The sequence below is a fragment of the Pelobates fuscus genome, chromosome 1, assembly GCF_036172605.1.
Source record: "Pelobates fuscus isolate aPelFus1 chromosome 1, aPelFus1.pri, whole genome shotgun sequence".
NCBI classification, from domain to species: Eukaryota; Metazoa; Chordata; class Amphibia; order Anura; family Pelobatidae; genus Pelobates; species Pelobates fuscus.
Genome location: NC_086317.1, coordinates 32,487,675 through 32,513,867, shown reverse-complemented (window position 1 = coordinate 32,513,867; position 26,193 = coordinate 32,487,675). Strand labels below are relative to the sequence as shown.

The following is a 26,193-nucleotide window of genomic DNA, read 5'->3' as shown; positions in this document are numbered from 1 at the left end:
GTACAAATAATGCTTGCATTTGGGCCCAATGGGCACTGTGTCTTCTGCTAGGATGCAGCATTGTAGGAATAGGGATGGTGGTCGATATTTACAGTCCCTCTGCATAAATGCAGAGAGGCTTAATGAAGCCCTGAAAGAAGAGACACTGGGGGTAATTAAATGTAGTTTGATCGGTCAAATTTAATTTTTGCATTGCTTTTACATAGAAACACGGCAGATAAGAACCATTCGGCCCATCTAGTCTGCCCAATATATTGAAATACTTTGAATAAGTCCCTGGCCTTATCTTATAGTTAGGATAGCCTTATGCATATCCCATGCATGCTAAAACTCTCTCACTGTGTGAACCTCTACTACTTCAGATGGAAGGCTATTCCATGCATCCACTACCGTTAAGAAATTAATTAAAGGAACACTATAGTCACCTAAATTACTTTAGCTAAATAAAGCAGTTTTAGTGTATAGATCATTCCCCTGCAATTTCACTGCGCAATTCACTGTCATTTAGGAGTTAAATCACTTTGTTTCTGTTTATGCAGCCCTAGCCACACCTCCCCTGGCTATGATTGACAGAGCCTGCATGAAAAAAAAACTGGTTTCACTTTCAAACAGATGTAATTTACCTTAAATAATTGTATCTCAATCTCTAAATTGAACTTTAATCGCATACAGGAGGCTCTTGCAGGGTCTAGCAAGCTATTAACATAGCAGGGGATAAGAAAATCTTAATTAAACAGAACTTGCAATAAAAAAAGCCTAAATAGGGCTCTCTTTACAGGAAGTGTTTATGGAAGGCTGTGCAAGTCACATGCAGGGAGGTGTGACTAGGGTTCATAAACAAAGGGATTTAACTCCTAAATGGCAGAGGATTGAGCAGTGAGGCTGCAGGGGCATGGTCTATACACCAAAACTACTTCATTAAGCTAAAGTTGTTCAGGTGACTATAGTGTCCCTTTAACCCCTTAAGGACCAAACTTCTGGAATAAAAGGGAATCATGACATGTCACACATGTCATGTGTCCTTAAGGGGTTAAACATGCTTGTTACATGAAAGTCTACTAGACAATCTAGGGAAATTAAAGCAAACAACATGGGGTATCCAGCAATTAGACAGCATTACCCTGAGATTTAAACTACGCTTCTACCGGTAGGGATCTTTTAATCTGAATTTAGATGCTGCCCATTACCTGCATAGATTGTTTTTAACTAGATTGTCTTATATTTAATTGATTCTCGAGTTCTATGCTTTTATGGTCAGCATTATTTATAACACTGAATTATTTACATCTGTGTGCATATTGAACTGCTATATAACGGGTTATTGTTATTCTACCTTCTCAATAAACTCAACAACACTTACTAAAATTATTGTACCCAAGCAAAAATTAAATTTTACCCACAATTTCCTTATTTGCATGAGAATAATTATTTACTGCACATAAATCTTACAGAGCTCTAAAGGTTTAGGAGCGGAGGGACACAGTTGTCATGTTGTGATCCATTTGTGTCCTTTGTATGGAGTAAAAACATATATTATTTTCAATATTTGAAGTTGACAGGGTTGAGAAATGCACACACAGTGTTAAATACCATTACTTCGATAAGGGAGAGCTGCCAACATCATACTTGGATAATTCTGTGGCAAATACCTTATTGTCAGCTGAAACATGAGACGGACGTTCTATTTAAAAGTGAAAATAGAATGAAATAGCACATGATCCTAGCAATGATTAATCCGAGCTATAATGCATTGCACAGGAATGCTTCCCAGACCAATGCTTACTTGATATCTTCCTACCTTGGGTAAATAAAGTACAAGAGCCAGCGAGTTTGTTTATTAACGTGCCACTAGAAATACTTGCTAATGAAAGCAAAAACTAGAACATTGCTTTTTATTATTACTCAAAAAATTATTATTATTAACACTAATTAACTTTATTATTAAAATAAGCCTCTTTATAAGGGTGCAAAGGGGGGAAGGCGAGGTAACATTTGGCTCCCGGGCAAGTGCAAGGATTTAGGCAAACAAAAATGTGCCGCCCCCCACATCACAATGCCCCACCCATATGATCTGCCATATAAGCCAGTGCCAATGCTGCACACGGTGTCTTTTTTCTGAAAAGGCAGTGTGTTGACATTAAAAGCCTCACGGGCAGGCTATAGACACTAGATCCACTAACTTAAGCTTTAGTGGTTCTGGTGACTATAGTATCCCTTTAATGTAATTTAGAGATTAGTGAGAATATGACAGGCCCGGACTGGCCATCAGGTACACCGGGTAAATGCCCGGTGGGCCGCGGTGGCCATGGGCCGAGGCCGGCAAGGGAAGTTCTAGGATCTCCCCTGCCGGTCTATGCAGGGCTGGCACTATTCTAGCGCCTGCCCCGCTGTTTTCAATGAAGGGCCGGTGAGGAGATCAGAGATCTCCCTCACCGGCCCCCTTGGATAGACCTGCGGCACATGTGGTTGGGGAGGGAGGGAGAGAACCCGGCGGAGCTCTAACTTGCAGCTCCACCGGATTCCTCTCGCGAGATCCTGCGCGTTGCCATGGCAACGACCGGATCTCGCGAGAGTGAACTCTAGCCCGCAGGCTAGAGTTCACTCACCCACTGGACCACCAGGGATGGTGTCGGAATGCCGGTCCCCCCTCCCACTCACCAGCGTGACGGTCCCCCCTCCCAAGCTAAAGGTAAGAAGGGAGGGGGGGGACATAATGGCTACTTTTTTTTTTTATTTTACCCCCCAAACAATGTAAACAATTTTAAATAAAAAGTATACAAACATAGCCAGGATTCACCTTTTAGCATTTGCAACACTTATAACAATCAAGTAACATACATTCATATAAAATGTAAGTTACTTGGCCAGTCAGTGTAATGACAGGAATGAATAAGTAGATAACTCCCTAATTCCCACGGTATTAGGGAGCTATCTACTAAAAGGTCTTTCAGAAAAATGTACTAATACTAAGTAAAGATTACTTAGTATTAGTAAATTTTGCCCCTACTCGCTATACCGCGAGTAGGGGCATGTCTATTAAACAGTGAGCTGCCTGTGGCGGCTCAATGTTAAAAAAAAAAAAAAAAAAGGTAACCTATTGCCCCCCCCCCCTCGCTCTCACCCCTGAGCGGCTGGTGGGGGCCCTAAATTATAATAAGGTGGGGGGACCTAATGTCCTCCCCCTGGCCCCCACCCCTGAGCGGTCCGGGTGGGGGCCAGGGGGTAGGACATTACCCCCTTTATACCAGTTTAGGGCCCCCACCCGCCGCTCAGGGGTGGGGACCAGGGGGGAGGACATTAGGTCCCCCCCCTTATTAGTATTTAGGGCCCCCACCCACCGCTCAGGGGTGGGGGCCGGGGGGGAGGACAATAGGACCCCCCCAACATTTTACTTAAGGGCCCCCACCCGCCACAGGCTGCTCACTGTTTACTAGACATGCCCCTACTCGCGGTATAGCGAGTAGGGGCAAAATTTACTAATACTAAGTAATTTTTACTTAGTATTAGTACATTTGTCTGAAAGACCAATTAAGGTCTTTCAGCCTTTTGGTAGATAACTCCCTAATACCGTGGGAATTATGGAGTTATCTACTAAGCGGCTGCAATAGAAGTGCCGAAGTCCCGAAGTGCTGAAATGCCGAAGTTGCCGAAGTTCCGAAGTGCTGAAGTGCCGAAGTTCCGAAGTTGTCAAAGTGTTGAAGTGCTGAATTGCCGAAGTCCCGAATTGCGAAAATTCCGAATTTCGGAATGCCGGACCGAACCGAAAATTTTCCCCATGCACATGCCTAGTTCCAAATAAAAGCCTGCCTTTTAGAAGAAACCTCAGATGTGCCTGGATATTTCTTTTCTTCAATTTGATGTCTTTAAGGATTGGCCCTCCCTTTCTGGAGCACTCTGCAGGAAGTATTCCCCCTTTTTTATTGTTTGCATTATACTCTTGTTTTTTTTATTTTCAAACAACAGTTTTGGGGGGAGCCTGAGACTCTACACAAGGAATTAAGAGGCATTAGAAGGGTTTACTCGAGATAATGATTGAGTACGATGCTCTATAATAGCGAAAGAGGTTTGACATGAGTCTGATGGGGACAGATACATCACATGCATCACATCCATCTATGTATAGATGGAGAGGAACTGTAAACAAACAAAAAAAAATAATAACTTACCATTCAATGTTTTCTTTCTTCTAAAATTTTCTTTTTTCAGCCCCAAAAAAGGCCAAATAAAAAAACCATAATAACCGACGCAAAAAAAAAAAATCCTTCTTCACCCATGGAGGGCTCCGCGCAGACTGAGCTCTGCAGGACGGGGGGGGAGGACAATAGGTCCCCCCCCATTGGTATAGGAGTAAGGGGGGTAAGGTTTAAAGGAGATACATGGGCAGCAGCAGGGGGAAAAATGCCGATCAGGACTATGCAAGGGGGAGGCAGCATTAGAATGTCTGGAGTTAAAGAACCAGCACAAGGCTCTACACTGGGAGAGATATAGAATAATGCCAACACTCGCTTGCCACAGCTCCACTTCAACAAATCCTGCAAATAAAATAAATCCAGATATAATGATATTCTTAATTCTCCACTTGTGGAAACTCTAGTTTTACTAACTCTGATCATCGCTCGCAGTGAGCTCTATACAGTGCAGATAAAACAGGTAGGAACCAAATGTACGCGTTTCGATTTAAGCAATACTTTTTCAATATCCAAAACACGTTACCTTGGATCCCTGCCTATTTTATCCGTGGTACACAGAGCTTACTGTGAGTGGTTATTGGAGTTATGAATCCTAGAGTTTAGTAAGAGATAAAGCCGAATGATTTTATCTATATTCACTTTGTTCTCTGGATTTATTGAAGCGGAGCCATAACAAAGACAGTGTTTGTAAGGAGGTATGAACCTAATTTCAACAGTGAGTTACATGATGCTATACTGTGGGGCTATATTTTGGTATGACAACTTGTGATTTTATGTTGGACTGTAATTTAGTAAAGTTACACAATCTTACCCCCTCCCCTAGCCTCCCAGCCCCCACTTGCATTGCTAAATTGTGACCACCGTGGTATCAATGGGTTCCATTTATGGAATATATGGAGTATGATTCTCCAAAGAGACAACAGTCAGGCTGTGCAAGACTTTACAGTGGAAGAGAGGCTATGTAAGGCTCTGCAGGAGAAATAAGAGACCTTACAACAAAGGCAGACAGCTTTTGGCCTGGACTACATCTCCAGACTACTCTAATGTTTTGCCAGCAATATGGCTGTAAGCATTATGGGAGATGTAGTCCAGAACATGTGAAGCTTGCCTTCCCCTGCCCTTCATAGATTGACAGCACAAATCTCTAAAGCAGGGGTGGAAAAAAGCAAATCCCCAGCTTTCGTAGAACGAAAAATCCCATAATGCTTTGCTAATCTTAAGGCTAGCAAAGCTTCATGGATGATGTAGGTCAACAACAGCTGGGGATCGGTCTTTGGTTGTCCCTACTCTACAGGGAGGAAGAGGAAGCACAGGGCTCTGGGGAAGAAAGATATATTGCAAAGTCCTCTAGAAATGACTGGAAACAAGGGGTCTATGGACGTGTTTACCTGGTGAGTCCATTTTACTCATAGATTGTGGCAACATAACAGCAACGCCCAACCATGGATGTACGGTAATAGTAATTTCTCAAACATGAATAATGATAAAAAAATATATAAATAATAATAATAACAATAAACAGATTATATTAAAGATACAATGATTTCAGCTGAGAAACATTTTATGTTTATGAAGCACTGCAACAAATTTAATTGCCTACCTCTGCCCCAATTTGTAGGACGTGGTCCTGATTGGGGTGATACATTGTTACAGAATGCCAGTGTTCCGTTATGTTTAGTGTATCTGTGTTATGTCTTATCTTTGTATGACAGGTGATTCACTGCAGTGGGTATCTGAAAATAAGGCAGTATATGCTGGACATTTCTTTATATGACTCCTGCTATCAAATTGTAGGGCTCGTAGCTGTTGGACAGTCCTTACCCCCAAGTGCAATAACAGAGATCAAACTCCACAGTAATATGTTCATGTTCAGAGCAAGCCTGGATCTGAAACTCATCTTCCTGGATTCAAGGTAACCACAGAGAACAGACAGACATAACGCTATCACAACTATTTAACAACAAACAAAAGTAACCCCAAAATACCTTTTAAACACATAAAAACCCCACACATCACCAGATAGCCCCGATCTGGGTGACCAACATATCCAAAAATCACCCAGATCGGTTCAAGGGTTCGAGACTTCCATGGAAGTCAATTATTTGATGGACCGCGTACATGGTCCTATGCCCAAAACAGTTCCATGAAATCAGTATGATAACGGTCGGTCAAGTTCGGTGGTCTTTTACAGGTTTCACTGCAGGGCCCATAGTGTGTGGGCAGTAGGCTCCTCCAGGAGCTCGTGGCAAACTCACGTGGGAAGGGGAGTTTGTCACAGTGCAATTTGGGCTATCTACTTTAAAGAAGGATATTATGGAAGTACAAAAGTCTCAGTTACAAAATTAATAAGGGGAATGGAAGATTGTATTTGAAAATAGCTAGAAAACTTGAACGTGTTTAGAAAAAAAGGCATCTCAGAAGGGAATTATAACAATTTAAAAATATATCCACAGTGCCAGTATAAACAGCTCCTTTGTAACCCGCTCATTAACAGAACTATACGTAGGATAAGAGGTCACCCATTTCAACATGAAGAAAGGAGATTTTGCTTACATCACAGGAAAGGTTGTTTTACAGTAAGAACAACACTGATGAGGAATTCTCTGATATCATTTTTTTTTTTTTTTTTTTAATTCTTTATTTTTGTTGTGCACATATATAACACAGGCAGATAAGAGGTGCCCCAAAAGCAATCCTCCAACGTATCCCACGCTCAACATGCGGGGCACAAGATAAACAGGCACATTTTATAATATAATATTAACAAGTAAAGACAGTCGTTTGTGTAGGTAGCTAGGTAGTTAATTCAGGTTAAGTCATTGCGGTGGCTATGCTTTGATATCTAAACGTTATTTTATGTGAGTAGAGTAACACGTTAGGAGTAGGCACTGAGCATTCATCGATTAGCAGTAGGATACAGTTAAGTACTATGCTTTAAATTACTAAGCCACGTTGGCACGTAAGATGTAACATGAAAGAAAAGCGAGAAAAATAAAAAAGTAAAACAAAGCCTTGTAAGTAAGCAGTAAGCATGGATTTGTTAGCAACAGGCTAAATTCTGTTAATATGGCTGGAGCGTGCGGTAAAGCCATCGCTGACTTTTTGGAAGCATGCCTACTGAATGCTGTATAAATTTTAAAGCGCATAAGATTAAAACATAGAATAATGGTTTGTGCGTAGGAGACATGCTAGGCAAAAAGTAATTAACATTCTTCATGTGTGAAACAACTGGTATGTTAAAGTCCTCTGGGGTCCCCCAGGCAAAAGTCTCTCACCGAGCAGGCTGGCAGGTAGGTCAACAGTAAGTGTCCTAGCTGTGAGGTGAAATGTGTTTGATGTTGCTTGGACCAGCTGCAGGAGAGTCGCCTGTTCTGTGTCCGTGGAGCTGCCAGTCTTTTGAAATAAGGCGTTCAGCCGATGCCTTGGCTGGGCGTCTTGTGAGCAGTGTCTCTGAGTCCTGGGGGGTAAGCAGGGTACGTAGCGTAGGAAGGGCAGGTCGGGACGGTGGTCTTGCCCCTTGCTTGTTGTGGGCCCAGTGCCTTGCAGGTGTGCGCTCGCTGAGCGGAGTAGGTCCCCTGCCCTCTGTACATTCTGGGGGTTACATGGCGTTTCGGTGAGTGGCGGTCCCCTCTGCCCCGGGATTGTGCTGGAGCGTGCGCCCTCTGACCACTGACCCGGGATCCAGTGAGGGCCACGGACGTCCCTATCGGGATATTGCGGTGAGTCGTGCATCTTCGCTTGGGTCGGCGTTTTGGTAGCTCTCCGCCCGTGTGGTCGGCGCTTGCAGGGCTTTCCCCTGGTTTCCCGGGAGGGTCAAAATCGCGTGGGTTCGCAGTTTGAGGCTTCTTTGTGCCCTGGGGTGAAGGCCCTGGTCTCCTCCCGCCATAGGTTCTGGTCTGTGAGGGCGGCTGGGGACATTTCGTCGCTAAGTGCAATCGCTTCATCAATTTGGCCCAGAAGCGGTCAAAGATCGCATTGATGGGGTCAACAGCAGGGTCACAGGCACCTGGTGTGGCATCTGGTCGTTGTGGGTCTCGCTTGGCTGAGTCTGTCAGCGCCGCCATCTTGGAGGCCCTCGCCACCACGTTGATAGTGGGGTTCGTGGGGTCTGTCGCTTGGTGTGGCGTGTGGCATCTCCCGTCTGGCGGGGACCGGGATATCCCCCACCGGTCCATAGGGGGGGGAGGGAGGGCTCTCTGTTTGCTTGAGGACCGTGGAGTCGGGCGGGAAGGCGGCCGTCCTTCCCCCTTTCCTCCTCCGGTAGGCCCAATCCGGCCATAGCGGTTCCCGGGCATGCAGAGTGTTGGTCTTGGTACCGCCGGGTGCATAAGCGTTGTGGCAGTCCGATTAGCTTGGTTTCTCACTAGTCGTGTCGCTGTGTCCCGATTTATCGGCTTATTTGAGCCCATGTAGCTGGAGCTCGTGTGAAGTGCGACCAGTCGGCTCGCTGGCTCGGCTCCGCCCCCCAGGATATCATTTTTAATATGAGCTAAGCTCTCTAAAAAAAAAAAATCTATGGGTATATTCACTAAATTCCAATGGTAAAAATTGAAAACCAAATGACAAATTTTAGTCTAAAATGTCCAAGATATAATAGCTGTTGCTTGGTTGGATTTTCTTTCCAAATCAGGTATTATTTGCAAAACATTTCACAATCTGCTCTCAGTTCACCACAATTTGTTGTTTTGGGGAATAAACCTTATAGATGTACTTCTGAGTCTAAAAGGTAATATTGTGGACCCCTTGCCCACTGTGCCTAGCAGGGATCAGGTTGCCATCACTGGGGAAACCCAAAAGCTGAAATGATTGTCTGGGTTCTTGCATTTTTCATACAGAAGGAACATTCCTAGCATTATTATTATTATTATTATTATTATTATTATTATGTTATTATTTATATAGCGCCATCAAATTCCACAGCGCTTTACAATGGGTGGACGAACAAACATGTAGTTGTAGCCAGACAAGTTGGACACACAGGAACAGAGGGGTTGAGGGCCCTGCTCAATGAGCTTACATGCTAGAGGGAGTGGCTTAAAGTGGCACAAAAAGGTAAGGATAGATACGCTTTTATGAAGAAGTGGGTTTTTAATGATTTTTTTGAAGGAGTGGAGACTGGGTGAGCATCTAACGGAGGAGGGAAGTGAGTTCCACAGGAACGGTGCAGGCCTCGAGAAGTCTTGAAGGCGAGACTTTACTGGCATTTAAACACTTTACTCGGGTATCGCCAACCTGATAGATAAAATGTTAAGGTCCCCTCTGTGATGTTACATGTGAGCTAAAACTTGTTTGGGAGCTGAGTGGACCCAAACACATGGCAGGTTTTAATTAATTTTCATGTGTTCTAGTTTGACTGTTAAAGAGCATTATATGATTGGGATATTCTTTTTTTAACGTGTACATGTTTTATCTGTACAGCTATGTTTACGAAGTGCATGAAGTCTTTATTCACTAAACATCAAATTGTACAGAATTAAAATCAAAACGGCAAAATTTTATCTGAAAGAACCTAGCTGTGACTATAGTAAAGATAGTTTTTTTTTTTCCAGATCAGCTATTGTAGCCTGAATTTTGTATGTGATACAATTCAGAATCTAGTAAATAAGCTCCTTCAATTATTATGCAATGTTGTGATAGTCTGTGCACGTGTTAAGTATTTAGGCATCAGAGCCCCAGGTCACATTGTCAGCTTGCTGCTTCCTTTAGTATGTTCCTTTTTTATTATTAAATATATTTTACTATGTAGCATTTTCTTTGCAGAGTAGCTGAACTAACTGGATATGAACCGCAAGACTTAATTGAGAAAACCCTCTATCACCATGTGCATGGCTGTGACGTGTTCCACCTTCGATACGCTCATCATCTCTGTAAGTCTGTAAGAGCCAATATCCTTTCACTAAATAAACATTTTATTTAGTTTAACTAAAATATGGGACAACCAGAAGAATTATCCCTTTAAGTCTTTATGAGATTTCTAATGGACCCATGTTACGTGCTAGAAAACCATCAAAATGCTGTTGGGTCACCAAGAAAACATGTGGGTGCAGCAAGCTATACCGAAAAAGATCTAGGGAGAGGAGTGCATATTGAGTTGGGAGAACTGGTGGGGTGAGATGGGGCTAATCTTGTATTGAGAACAATGGATGGTAGCCAAGACTCAGCTACATGTAACTAAAATACACCGAACTCAACAATATTTAGGTATCTCATTCTGTAAATGAAACAAACAGAATGTCTGACCAATAAAAGAGGGATACAAAAAAGAAGCCTCTACCCAAAAAAAAAATACCTATTTTGATTCATTGACTATAGAAAACAGTGTTCTCCCCTGAGGAACAAGGAGAAAGACAAAAGGACTAACGTTTCATGTCTCTAAGCTTTTCATCAGATACATCTAATTCTGAACCTGAAACGAATAACTAAGAGGTTAAATAACAATCACAAAATAATTACCCAGTATTATCACATACAGGAACCACTATCACCCATTATACACAAAATTTCTGGGTCCCAAGCTGATAAAGGCGAGAGCTCTCATTTCTGATCTCCTCATTCATCAACAGAGTCAATGTTTCACTCCATGAATGAACATGTTGCCCATCTGCAATACTGTCCTTGGCAAATAACACGCATGTAACATCAGTTAATTCTGAGCAAAGGGTATAGCAGAGCTGAAATCCTAAGATGCAAGATCTCTGCTGGAATACTCTGGAGCTGTAAAGAAACGGTGTTCTAACTGGATGATACACAATTCTGGGAGTCAACTGATTTTTATTAGCCCAAACACAGCTGTAGGTCTCTACAGCAAGTTTACATGTTTTTTTTCCCAAGAGTCTCTGGGTCTGAGAGATAATTGACCTGGGATACATGATAACTCTATTATCTCTCAGTTACAGGGACTAACATAAAATATCACAAAACACTGGAAAAACATAGGAAAACATTACAGGAACCCCACAATTCTTACATCCCTGAATTGCCTGTGTCTGAGCGCCCAACATATCTGAAAAGCGCTCAGATTCGTTTGGTGAAACAGGATCACTATTTTTGACTCCCGGGACTTCCTGCATGAACACCCTGGCTCTTAGGTAGCGAAAGCTCCCTCCAGTCGGTAAATTCGATCTTCCAAACATGATTCGTCTAGTTAGTCCGGAAAGTGTACTGGGAGCAGTACCATCTTAACCGGGATTCGCGAGAATGTGTAGCCGAAATGAGTTCCACGCACTCAACGACCTAGTACCGCTGCGTGTGTTCAGGAAAGAAAATGCACTGGACCACATGTGTTCGGTTATACGAACGGCGAACACCCAGGGCAAGCACTAGAGTTAATCCTTAAATTGTGGTTAACAGACATGGGTGGTCGGTGTTTTAAGTTAATAAATAGGTGGACCACACAAGTTCTATTCAGTTCCCGAACAGGGGGGTACAGGTCTGTTCAGTAGACCTAAATATAGGTTCAGGCAACCTCAGAGAATGATACCAGTCCGTCACAAAGGGCAATATGCTAATTCATGAAGCTACATTGTTTCAACTTCAGTTGGCTGAGAGTGAATGAAAAACTCTTTTACATGGTGTTTGGTATCTACAAGCACTGAGAAAGTCTGAAACTGCTCATCTTTTCTTTATGGATCTACAAAAAAAACCAATCTGTGATAATTTCTTCTATCACTGATAAAAATGCTGTTCTCTCTTAGAATGGGAACCCGGTACGTATACAAAGATATGTTGATATGGTAACCTATGGTGAATCTAAGTGTTCTAGCTCTGGAATTTGCTGTACTTAGCACTTCGACCCACTGATAACTGTAAAAACAATTCATAAATGAGAATAGTGTCTTCTGATACAGTCGTTATTAGTAAATATTATTATAGTGAATGCTGATTCATTCACAGTGATTTGTAATCATACCTAGTGAACTCATAGTCTCAAAACCACCAAACACTGGATAGTAGTTATGATCACTGCTGGGTTCTTATAGGTGGTTATTAAATAGTACAAAATTTGGAATTAGGAATTTTTTGGGTAGGTTTAAAGAAAAAAAAATAATGAGATGGTTAATTGAGCAGTGAATACATAGTAAATAGGATTTATTGTAGGAAAAATAAATACTATAAAGTTTGTAAACCGCTTGCTCCTAATAAGTGCCCTGAGTGAGATACAGTACTGCTCTCCCAATATTCATGAATATGTGTGAATATCTGTGTAGGAAGAATATAATAGTAATGAAAAGATTGTAAGGTCCTAACTAGCAAAAATAAGAAATACTATTTTTTTTATTGTTTTTATGCATCTTCAATTAGTAAACTTTCTAAAATTATATACAAAAATGATTTCATATTTTTACTTAATTTTTTTTTTGTGGATTTTTTTTTTCCAGTGTTGGTGAAAGGCCAGGTCACAACAAAATATTACCGGTTACTGTCTAAGCACGGAGGCTGGGTCTGGGTGCAGAGCTACGCAACCATTGTACACAACAGTCGTTCATCGAGACCTCACTGCATTGTGAGTGTGAACTACGTGCTCACGTAAGTGCAGAGTTCCATGGTAATACACCCCCTTGGCTGAAGAAGAAAACTCAATAAAAAAAAAAAAATGTAAAACTATTAAACATTTATGATTGATGGTGATACGAGGCTTATTACAGAGATTCGTTGTGGGCTACATTTTAGCAATTTAGTGCACCAACTGCCAATCAAACTGTGCGAGCCTGACTTATTTACTGATTTTCAAATTGTAGTTACTGAGCCACAATCATTTGTCAAAATCATTTTTCAAACAAATGCCTAATCGTACTCCCAAACGCACCACATTCATCTTCATATCTACTGGACTCGAACCCTGGAGAAAACTCAAAATAATGGGTAGGGAGTCTAACCCAGTCTGGGTTCAGCAGGTTAAGAAGACTGTTGGAGTTATCGGATATGTAAATGTTTTTTGTTTTTTAGTAAAATTATTATTTATTAAAAAGATTATGTACTATAAATTGTATTATAAAAGAAAATTTCGTTTCAGCTAATAATAATTACATCTTACAAAAGGTGTTTTTAAGGCAAAAATTGTGCTATTCGTAAGTTGTAACTGTCCCTTCTAGAAGGCAGCATCATTTCCTTTGAACGCCATGCCTCACCCTATCACACATTCCCTTAACTTCCAGTTCTTTCAGAAATCCTTCAAAAATAATTTATCTTTGAATTCTTCTCAACCTTCTAAAAGATTTCTCTGCCTGCACCTCTCAACCCCAATCTCGACTCCCCCCCAATTGTACTTCCACGGCACCCATCACCATTACACTCTCTGAGTATCTCAGATATCTAATACATGCTCTACACAGTCTACGAGTAATCAGGCTCCCAGCTCACACCTGCCAATGAATGTCTCTTCCTTCTGGTTATACGTATCTGTTCCTTGCTTTTACCTCTTGTGTTTTTATATTCCTCTAACCTAAATTATGAACATTTATTCTCTTATTTTGTCATTTCTTTTTTGTCTTTTTTTTTATTATTCCCATTGTAAAGCTCTGTGGAACATGTGCACACTTTATAAATAAGGAAGTAATTAACTAGATAAATAAATATTTCTAATAGTAGTAATCAGTGTAAACTAGGAAATTGTCAGGGACATACAGACCTATTCAATAAAGTTAGAATTCAAAGTTTAGCTAGTTTGACCGTAAATTTCAAATTCACTTTTGAATTTGAATTCTCAGTGTAGTAAATAGCCCTGATAGTTTCTCTTTTTTGAGGGGATATACACAAGTACTTGGTACCTCCACACAGTACTGTAGAGCTCCAGACATTTCCCTCCCTAATGTAGGGGTGTACAGGTACATTTACCTCCCTACAGAAATATAAGGAGCCAAGAGAGGTACAGTAAAACAATTTTTAAATGTTTTAATCTTAAAGGACAACTGTCATGAACTTTTCACTTCTTGTTTTCATAAAATGTATTCCATTTTTTTATTTTATATTTTTTTAGATTTCACTTTATATATGACTAAGTAGCCATGTTTGGTAAGACTCAACATGCTGCTCAACCTAACTTACCTACTGCAAAGGCAGCCATCAGACACAGCTCAGAGTCTGGACACCGGGGCCGTTCCCCGAATCCACCCCTGCATCCGCCCACGATGCCCACCCCAGAGTCCATCGACAAGGATGCAGTGTGTTCAGGACCGGCCTTAGGCCTTTGGGCGCCCTGTGCGAAAAGTCTTCACAGCGCTCCCCCCCCCTCCCCTCTAATATACTATAATATGATGTAATGTTTGTGTTGTGTGTGACAGGTGTGATGACTGTGTGTGATATGTATGCTATATGTTTGCTATTTGTGATATTTGTAATGGGTGTATTGGCTGTATGTGGTGGGCATTTAATTTAGATAAAAAATACAAGTTTAGGTTTGTGTGTGAATGGAGGTGTACATTTTTGTAGAGTCACATGCCCACAGTCTGATGCACACATATACACTGTCAAATACAGCCACATGCACACAGTCGCAGGCAGATAGTCACATACACAGGATCAGGCAGGAACACACAGGTGCAGGCAGTCACAGGCAGATAAACACACACAATTAAAGGCACACAGTCCCACACACAGGTACAGACGGACAATCACATACATACAGTCACACACACACTTACATGCAAACAGTCACACACACACACACACACACATAGGCAGACAGTCAGTCACACACAGTCAATCACACACACAGTCAGACACACACAGACAGCCACACACACAGTCACACACAGGCAGACAGCCACAAACAGCCATACACACACACAGGCAGACAGTCATACACAGACAGTCACACACATAGACAGTCTCACACACACACACAGCCACGCACAGGCAGACAGTCACACACAGCCACACACACACACAGGCAGTCACACACACACACAGCCAGTCACACACATAGGCAGTCTCACACACACATAGGCAGACAGTCACACACACCCACACATAGTCACACACACAGGCAGACAGTCACACACAGCCACACACAGACAGTCACACACACACACACACACACAAACACAGGCAGACAGTCATACACAGACAGTCACACACATAGACAGTCTCACACACACACAGCCACACACACAGGCAGACAGTCAAACACAGGCAGACAGTCATACACAGACAGTCACACGCACACACACACACACAGGCAGGCAGACAGTCACTGCTTCTTACCTCACATCCTGGAGGCTGGTTGTTGGGGAAGCAGGGACTCCTTCCTGCTTCCCATGCTGCATTGAGCTGCGCCCTACCTGTCTTTTAAGCTCTGCCCCCGCCGCATGGTAAGCTCCGCCCCGCCGCAAAGTAAGCTCCGCCCCGCCGCAAATGTTTTTTTTTAATTATTATTCTACCGGCCATGTGTGGGCTGTGTCGGCCGCACGGCGCCCCCTGCTCCCATGGCGCCCTGTGCGGCCGCACAGCCCACACACCCCTAAGGCCGGACCAGAGTGTATTTGTGCAGTGGATGTAGTGTGTGTAAGTGGATGCAGTGTGTGTAGTGGATGCAGTGTGTGTGTGTGTAGTGGACGCAGAGTGTGTGCAGTGGACGCAGAGTGTGTGCAGTGGATGATGTGTATAGTGGCCAGGGGCTTGTGAGAGTTGGAGAGAGATTCTGAACGATGAAGATTGCATGTGCTGGCCTCCTCTTCACTAAACAGGCTGGCAGTAGCCCACAGGGGCAGTGGTAATATATGTCTACTAGCAATCAGTAGCAATTTACGTATCATTGCCAAATCAGGGCTTGTTATTCTTACTGATAGCAGCTACAGGTAAAATAAAGAAATGTGTGTACTCTGGGTAATCACAGTCTTATTGGTCACAGAGCTTCCTCTCCCATGTCACTCTGCTACTTATTGAATGAAAAAGTTAATATTTGCCATTATTCTCCCTTGTAGAGATATTGAATACAAAGACCTCCAGATGTCTTTAGAGCAAGTTACGGTTTCGAAAACACCATTTCCCTGCAGGACCACAATGACTACCTCACAGGAAGCACGGAAACCAGGCAAAATGAAACCGGTGAAACTTAAATCCAAATCAAGAACAAATCCGTACCCCCAGGTAAAAACCTTAATTAATGAGCTGCATTATTATTGAGCGAATGTGGGGCAACATTCTAAAAGTGCAGCAGTCACCATGGAAACAAGTGAAATGTTTCAGCTGATTGCTCCTCATTTTGGGGTTGATTTAATAAGCAAGTTACGGGGTTATTATTATTATTATTGCCATTTATATAGCGCCAACAGATTCCGTAGCACTTTACAATATGGAGTTAGTATAACAAAAATTTCAGGCAACAAATAGCGGAATTGGAAAAATTGTATAACCCAACTTTTTCTCACCTTTCTTATTTTGTACTAAAAGTTACATTCTCCACAAATTGTAATTTTTTTTTATAAATCCTTGGCCTTAATAAATATCGGAGGTCGGTCAAATATTCTAAAGTAAATTAAAAAAATATTATAAAATAACTGAGTATCAATAAAATGCTGAATACAGTTATATTAGTTCTCAGCCCTCGCAAAATCCCCTTACAAAACTTTTTTTGTGTTAGGAAAAGTGTTCGCTTATCATAATGAATTGATATTTAAAGCCATATTTTATCCAGGATTACTGGATTGCTGCGTTGTTTTTAATACCAAATAATATAGGGGTTATTCACCAAAGTGGGAATACAAAGTGAATTCAGCGCGGCGGGATATTTTGGCGCTTTATAAATACCAGCAATAAATAAGAATAATGAATAAATAGATTAAAATTGAAGGACAAAATAACGAAAGTGGAAAAATGCTATGCTTCCAGTCCAGTTTCTGTGGCCTTAGATTGAAATTCACTTTGACTTCTCACTTCAGTAGAAAGCCTTGTTGGTAGTTTTACCATATTATTATTTTATTATTTCTATAGCGCCAGCAAATTCCATAGCGCTGTACATATCATTGTTATGTGATTAATCCAAATTCCAGTAAGACATATTGGATGGGAAACTGAGAATATAGTTATAGATTTCGAGTGATGATATTTCTAGGATAGCATGTGATCCTAACAGTAGGAATGATCAAAATTCTTGATTAACAGCAACTGTCAAATGCTTTCTGACACCTTCATGAGTTGCTTCATTCATTTTTTTTTTTTTTTTTTTTTTTAATGAATGAAAGCACATGTAGTCAAGCATCTCTACAGTCTCTCTCATTGAAAGAGGGAGCTTATGCAAGTCACTTAAAGGACCACTATAGTCACGCAGACCACTTCAGCTCAATGAAGTGTTCTGGGAACCGGGTCTCCCAGGTTTTCAGAGAAACTGCTATGTTTACATTGTAGGGTTAATCCAACCTCTAGTTGTTGTCTTCCTGACAGCCGCTAGAGGCGCTTCCCCGAAGCTCAATGCGAAAATCGCATTGAACACACAGAACATCCATAGGAAATGCTTTCCTATGGGCGTTGTAATGCGCGCGCAGCTCTGGTGCGCATGCGCATTCGGCTCCACTCGGGAGCTGACGTCGGAGTGGGAGGAGAGGTCACCAGCGCTGAGGGAGCCCAGGGGGAGGGGATTTAACCCCTTCAGCCCAGTGGGAGTGGGCCCAGAGAGTGGGGGGGACCTAAGGATTATATAGTGTCAGGAAAACAAGTTTGTTTTCCTGACACTATAGTGGTCTTTTAAGCATTGTAAGGCACTACACAGAGACTAGTGTTTGTTATCTTGTCATTTCTTTGCTTTTTCAGCCATACAGCACTTTCCAAAATGATAAAAATGAATGCACCCAGTATGGAAACTGGAAAGGGAGCCCAACGATAAATGCTGCAATGACTCAAGACCAGAACAGTAATTCGGAAAACAATGAACTTTTATACACCCCTGCGTACAGCTTGCCATTTCCTTACCACTATGGACACTTTCCCATCGATTCCCACGTACTAGGTGGTAAGAAACAAGGAAGGCCGCCTAGATTTGCACAGTCGCAAGCACCCCCCTGTGAAGTGGCACGGTTTTTCTTCAGCACACTACAGACAGGTGGCGAATGCCACTGGCATTATGCCAACTCTATAGTGCAAAATTCTCCACCAAAGAATGTTCACGATCCAACGGTGACACCACCTCAGCACTGCCTGGCTCAGAGTTATGAAGGTGCGTTTGTTGTAGGACGAGTTACTAGTTTCAAAGGAAGAAAAGGTGGATTTATGTGTTAAAAAAATAATTAAATAAATTAATGAATAGTGAACTGTACAGCAGATTGATGGTTTAATTATTTTTTTAAGAAAAGTTTTACTATTCAAGAATGTAGGTATTCTTGCAGTGATACTGGGTTTGGTTTCAAACATTAATTGCATAGTCCCAAACTAGGGCTAGAGTGTGGCGGAGCCAGCACCAGGGAACGCCAGTGACGCAATGCACATCAATCACTCTACGGCTCTGGTTTACGGCAGGAGGTTTAAAAAGGGGGATAACAGCACCGTGCTTGTGTGTGCCAGGCTGACAAATATCTCTGCAAACCATATATACCAAAAAAATGGAAAGTACATACCAAAGAGTTGTGGTGGGGAGAAAAGTGTGGATTAAAACCCCTTCCACCCGAAGTAAGTGGATAGTTAATACATTGCTAAACACAAATACACACACCAGTCTAGCTGTTGTATACAGCAGACACATACTCCAAGGAATCCATGTATAAAGTGGAATTATGGGGCAAAAATGTGGTTCTTTGTTGAGCTCATTTGCATTTGCCTACCCAGAATCCCTTGTAGTAGTGAGAGCACTGTTAAAGTGAGATTTCTGTAGGGAAAAGCAAGTCTCATGGCTTGACTGGTGTGTGTATTTGTGTTTATCAATGTATTAACTATCCCCTTATTGCAGGTGGAAGGGGTTTTCATGCACACTTTTTTCACCACCACAACTCTTTCGGCATGTACTTTACAAGTAACACTAAGCCTCCATTGCAAGCCAGTAACCAACCTCATGCTGATGAGTTGCATTAACAACGAAACAGCTGTCCATGAGTGGTTCACTGGCTTTGCTCCTCTTCCTGAGTTGTGTTTCAAAGCTGTTGTATACAGCAGACACATGCTCCAAGGAATCCATGTATAACGTGGAATTATGAGGCAAAAATGTGGTTCTTTGTTGAGTTTATTAGCATTTGCCTACCCAGAATCCCTTGCAGTAGTGAGAGCACTGTTAAAGTGAATTTCTGTGTGAAAAGCAAGTCTTTTGGCTTGACTGGTGTGTGTATTTGTGTTTAGCAATGTATTAACTATCCAAATAAATGGAAATGTATTTATATTAACATTTAAAAGGGTTGGTAGTGATGTCACATATGAGATATGAGCATACATCTCTTTTAAACTCAATACACAGACTGTTTAGATAGCAGAGTCCCCTTAAACTAGAGTTATCAACATGTTACTCTACAATAGTCCATAGACTGTATCTACCATGAGGAATTATTAACCTAGGCACAAGAACGCAGATCTAAATAGTCAGCCAAAAACATTCACTTTCATAACACCGTTTCCAATTTAGTTGGACTCTACTAAACATAAGTGTATTAAGTGACTAATTCCTATGCTTTTATTAGGAGGTTACTATTTTACAAAACTGGATTTATACTTTCAACTTTCTCAGTAATAAAAAAATATCTATAAGGTCCTATGCAGTGGAACAAAGTCTCTGTGACTATTTTTTGTCTAGATACTGTTTTGAAAGCCCTGTCCACAAGGAGAGGATGGATACAGTAACAGTGAGTTAGTGTTTTGTGGGCAGTTACGAGCTATGAGATGATGGTTAAGGCAGAAGGAATAAGTTGATACTGAATGTGTGGGTTAAAAGAGAGGAAAGAATCAGTTATGACAAAGCTGGGTCATGCTTTGCTATTACTAGTTGAGGATATAATGATGTAGTTAATAAAAAAAAGTATAGTAGTGGAGAGAAAGTGGAAGTAGTTCAGTTATCAGCAGGCTATATTTCAGGCACTGGTGAGGCATCCACTGTCCTAAAGCAGCACTGTAACCATCTGGGCGACTTGGATAATTTCCGAAGACCACTGACAGTGACATTGCAGTTGGGGGTCCAGTGGCTGAGCGGGGGAGGAGGGCAAGCAAAGGTGAGTATAACTTATCTGAACCTGCCCCTTGTGGATACTGTCACCTTCTTCCGGCCGATCGTCTTTTGTTGAAGTACCAGGACCCAACGTGTCACTGCTGTAATTTTGCGTATGTATGAGAGTACAGTATTGAGGTCTATGGAGGATCCTGCCAGACTGTGAGATCCTCTGTAGATAGAGCCAAGTCCATGCATTGACACTTCTAGACTGCGGTAGTTCTGCCAAGGTCAGGCGTAGGAAAAATAATCAGGCAAAGTAGTCCCTACCAGTCTAAGTATATCTGGGTTGGAATATCAGTGAAATTCTAGCACAGTCAATATGAGAATTTTATAAATAATCTATCTTTGAAAACACAACTAATATCTTTATTTTTCTTCATATGTCAACAGCAACTAAGAGATACAGTGATGGAGACAACCTGTCTGAAGGATTTATTGGATGCTCATCGTCAAGACCGAACAACAGATACAAAGATGAACTCTACTGTGCGACGGCCATGAAGACCAACAAGTTGGAAACCAGGTCAACGCCAATTTACCACACTGTAAAAGAGGAAAACAAGTTGACTTTCAGCAGATACCAGCAGGAGAAAATGGCTGCCAGTGAGAAGCACTATTCCAATGCTTTGAACAATTCTGTTCTGCCAAAGTCTGAATGCCTTCATGCAAAGACTATCGGACAATTAAGTCATCTCTTACCAAGACCAATGGTTTATGAGCAGACGCGAAGGATTTGTATGAAGGAAACCCGATATGGGAATGTCAACCATCATCACACAGGTTACAATGAACTAGAAAACAACGAACGAGTGACTCCAAAATTTCCGCACCCCAATACAGAACACGAGCACTTCAAGTCTAGTGAACAAGCGCCCTATGTACCTCTTAATTACCATCATGTGTTAACCAAACATGGGACATGCCAAATGTCACCGTGTTCCGGAGCAGATCATGGGACAGAAAGCTATGGTTGTAACTCTGAAGATGTAAACTCGTTTATTTACAAAAACCAAAGTCTGTCATCCATCTCTTCCCCAGAGACCCAAAGGGAAACTGCACTTCCACATTATATTGGGACTTCGGTAATAATAACCAATGGAAGGTGACAGTATCATGGGTGGTTTTAGTTTGCTAATAAAGAAATGGAATTATTCACACAGTATCAGGATAAGACATGGTGACCAATCACTCACCTTGCAAAACTGAAGGTCATTAAAGGACAAACAAACATGTGCCCTTGGCAAACCAAGTGTAACCAAAGCTGATAAGAAATCATACTCTTAGCTCCAGAGTAACGTAAACAGAGTAATATTAATCTCTGGTGTAGACCAGGCCATTTGAGAAGTCATATGCCGGATCATATTTCACTATTTCCGACTGCAGAATTAATGAAAGTGATACATGCAGTTTAACATGTACATGAGGAAAGTAAAAAAAAAAGAAAATATAATCTGCTGTAACAAAAAAATAAATAAATACAAAGTGAAAAAATTAAGCAAGTCCATGGGGAGAGATGTATAAATAAAGACTTAATTGCTAAATATATCCCCCTTAGTCTTATTTTTTCCTCTGCGTTTTATACAATGCTCAAGATCTGTGAGTAATCTTATCAGGCTATAGAAAAAATTAAATAATTCACAAATAAATGTTTTCACAAATCTGAATATAAAATAAAAAGGCCCAATAATGGATACATTCATTAAACATCGGATTTTGGTATGATGACAACCAATTTTTTTTTAAAAAAATGCAAATTATCCAATCTCCAAATCAACTGAGTCAGAGTTTATTTCAAACCTGTCTACATTTTTCAAGTTGTCAACTCACTACAAATCACTTATTTACAGACTTATTCAGTAACGTGTGAATGGTTTGGAAGTCAAAGAAAACGCAAATTTAAGGGCCAAAATATCTGAACTGAAACCCTGAATGTTCCCAAATTGGCTGTTTTTGACCTACAATTTGAAATTCACCAATATTTGTATTTTGGTGCAGCCACACAAGTTGCACACAGTTGCCCAATTTCTGTCTCACCCACACATTATACATCTCTCCCCCGTTATTAGACACATGTAACACAATGCTCCAGGTAGCTTTCTGTTAAGCCAATTAAAACAATTCTCCTTTTTAACATGTCTATAGTAATGTCAAACAGGCTGGCAGCCAAACACTGCCTTTGTATGCCTAATAAAAGATAATCTGAGCAAAGATGTCACAATACGAGATTCACATGTGAAACATTCCCAGAATTCAGTTCATTTAATCCCTGTTCCAGCCACAGGTGGTGAATAAAAGCCACTCTAACTTTTGATAAATCCAGATAATTACTCATGATGGGCCTGCAATAACAATATTCCTGGCAGGGAAGACAGCTAGTAACAATGCCATTTTAAGGGCCAGTTTTCTCTTGTAGACACATTATCTGTACTCTTTCCAGTTTTGATTTGCAGACAATCAGAATTACTCACTAAAGTTTGACATGTCTGGAATTCACAGAGAATTCCGATTGAATTTGATACATTATGCCAAAATAACCAAATTGTTTACAGTTAATCTATTTTGGCCTAAACTTTTTAATTCACTTTTAATATTCTTTGAATTCCCAACAGTTCACACTTTTGTGAAAAACCTCATTCGAGTTTAAGACAGGGGAGTGCATTTCTTAAACTAGAAAGTAATACTATTTTTTGTATCTATTTGGAGGTAATCAGCCTGTTGGTCACCTCAATAACAGCACCAATCACACAGTTGAGTGCCAACATCATTTTATGTTTTTTAGTGCATCTCATAATTCAGAGAAAGATACTAACAGGGTTATTAGTGAGATCTGTAAATACATTCAGAGGGAATTTAAAATTTAAGGCTCAAGCAGCCAAAATGGAAGCATAGTTGGTTTAGAGAATGTTTCAATTTGAATTCACTTTCAATACTCGCTTTAGTTAATAACTAAGACTGTACGATTTAAAGGACCGTAAATATTCCAGTTTGTATAAATGGGTATGGTGCAAAGAGCCTGTGGGTGCCATCTCCTTAGATTTTATTAAACTCGTTTTTGATTGTTTGACAATAAAAAAAATAAAACATGCTCACCCAGCAGCTATGCTGAACATCCGTATTAGCCCGTCCAAGTTTGAATTGCAATAATTGACTGAGATTTCTGGGGAGTAGGTGAGGATAAGAATAGGTGACTGGAGGTCCATTGCTACTCGTAAAAAGTATTAGTGATAATTAAGGGCAATGTTACCCACCTGTAGACTGTCAAAGTGAGAGATACCACATAGAACCTTGACCTGAAGAGAAAATCATCAAATTTAGAATGGTATGAAATGTTGTATTATTCAGCTACATGAAAAAAACAATAATAATACCCAGGGCTTGAGCCCTGAACATAATGTATCCTTATCCAAATCCTCACCCGTGTCCTCTCCCAAAGACCAACCCTTAGCACCTGCAGGATCTGCCCTTTCACCCGTGAGTCATCTATAGTATGCCCCTATGAAGACGTCCTTTTCTTTTCCCATACATTCCATAATCTAAAATTTCAAATAAATAAATTTTCCATCCCTTGATAACATACTATACCATAGTCCGTCCCATGATAACACATACCATACTATATTTCGTCCCATGATAACATACTATTCTATACCATATTCCGTCCCATGATAACAACACATACCATATCATATTCTGTGCCATAATAACACATACCATATCATAGTCCATCCCATGATAACACGTACCATACTATATTTCGTCCCATGATAACATACTATTTTATACCATATTCCGTCCCATGATAACACATGCCATATCATATTCTGTCCCATAATAACACGTACACAATACCACATTCCGTCCCATGATAACACATACCACATTCTTTGCCGTGATACTATACCATATTCCATGCCATAATATCACATACCATATTTTGTCTCATGATAACACATACTTTATCATATTCCGTCCCATCATAACATACTATATAATATTTACACATACCATACCATATTCCATCTCATGATTCCATGTATTTGGGTAAATAAGAGAAGATTTAGAGGAGGGAGGATGAGAGGGGTGAGATCCTCAGTCATAATGGGTAAAATAATTATAATGCTTATAAGTTTATACCCCATTTAATAAAAACCTCCTCAGTAATAACGTATAATTTTCATGTTTTCATTTAGAAAACATGTTATAGCACTCATAACTCCTCACGGGGCACATATGTGTTATGAAAGTCTGCCCCCAGATTTTATTGGGTTCATGTGTGAAATTTCACATGACATTTATTTCATATTTAATCCCATGATCATACATGGCATGTTATTGTATGAACCTATATACCATATCGTTTTATATGTCAAATAAGTCTGTGGATAAAAGTGTGTGTTTCTGTGTATGAGTGTGCTTGTAAATGTAGGGGTATTTGTGGGTGGAGAGGGGGAGTGTGGATGTGTGTGTTTTGGAATGCAAAGGTGCATGTCCATAATGCATGTGTGTGAATGTAGGGGTATCCAGAGCAGGATTAATCATAAGGCACCCCTCGCGGTCAGCTTGACCCCATTAACCATTCCTATGTGTAAAATGAAGGGGAGTTGGTGCAAACTAGTAACCTAGGGCCCAATGGGATATTATTCCTTCTGTGTTGGTATCCGATTTAGAGAGCACCAACACTCCAAGGATAAAAAGATGCTCATCTATTAGAAAAATATGGCTTTAGGAATATTGCTGAATCTGCAATTATGCAAAAGAACAATGTATACTTATGAATAAGTGCTGGCTCAGCACAAAACTAACAAAGGTCCAGGGTAATGTGTGAAGTTATGCTTCTATGGATATTAAATTATTTTTTAAGTCCATTATGTAGAAACTTTTTTCATTTTTATTTGGATATATCTCTAAGTCACAGGCTGACATGTACACCAGCTTCAGATATGGTCTCCTGATGTTCAGTCCAGGTTTAATCTGAAACAAGTGAGGACACACATGTTTGTAAGTCTTTGTGTGTAGATGCAGGTGGTCTGCATAGTTTTATATATATATTCCTATGTTTCTCTCTGCTTCTGCTCCTGGCCAGGGCCGAATGAAAGGACTGAGCAGATAGCTCAGAAATGGCAGCTCCTTCCTGTCACCCGGATGCCAAATAAATAAATCTGAGCAAAACACCGACTGCCAGAACCCTAATAAACTATACTCACTGCATAAACTGTGTCTGCCTTCCTGGATAGTGTACCTCAGAACTGTGGCACTTTCAAAAATGACTGCAGCTATGAGTCCCGCCCCTTAGATCACTGACATCAATAAAGGGATTTTACTTCCTTCCTCACTATACAAGATCTGTCTACCTTGTTCATGTGGTTTGGACACACTAGGCAGGTCTATACTGCACACATACCCACCTTCTTCCCCCCAAAGTGACACTACCAGGGGTATTGCTAGGATCCAGAAACCTAGGGCTTGAGGCCAAAGGAAAACCTGATGATCCCAACAACGACTTTGAGGTCAGTGCTCCATGTTATGTCCTCTAAAACCATGAACAATGTGCTGCTGATGCTCTCTGGGATTTCAAAGGAAGCATAGGCATAGACATTGCGCACTCTCATACCTCCCATCCGCCCTGATTTCGGCAGGACAGTCCAATATGCGGTTTATGTCTCTCCATCCCAACCAAAGAACTGTCCCCAACAGGCATAGCGCATCATTAGAGGTGTGAGCGCTATGTTCAGGGCACTAGCACACTGCAGAGATTACTGAAATAGTGCTCCCTGCAGGGTCTGCCCTAAGTGGGCCAATCTTAAACGACAGACAGGCAGCCTGGTGTGTTCAAAGGGGAATGTGCCCACCCCTATTCTGAACAGGTCATTGACCCCACCTCCTTTC

The 26,193-nt window shown here is 41.1% G+C and overlaps 1 protein-coding gene across 1 annotated transcript in view; it reads left to right on the top strand.

The window, feature by feature from the left end:
• SIM2 (SIM bHLH transcription factor 2) overlaps window positions 1–22,515 on the top strand; it is an 88,799-nt gene extending 66,284 nt beyond the window's left edge. Inside the window, exons 7-12 of the mRNA XM_063442548.1 lie at window positions 5,903–6,102; window positions 9,951–10,057; window positions 12,569–12,716; window positions 16,112–16,277; window positions 17,937–18,339; window positions 20,698–22,515. Of these exons, the coding sequence (XP_063298618.1) occupies window positions 5,903–6,102; window positions 9,951–10,057; window positions 12,569–12,716; window positions 16,112–16,277; window positions 17,937–18,339; window positions 20,698–21,413 (1,740 nt within the window). The 3' untranslated portion in view covers window positions 21,414–22,515. The remainder of the gene's footprint in view (window positions 1–5,902; window positions 6,103–9,950; window positions 10,058–12,568; window positions 12,717–16,111; window positions 16,278–17,936; window positions 18,340–20,697) is intronic.
• Window positions 22,516–26,193: the final 3,678 nt, after the last annotated feature.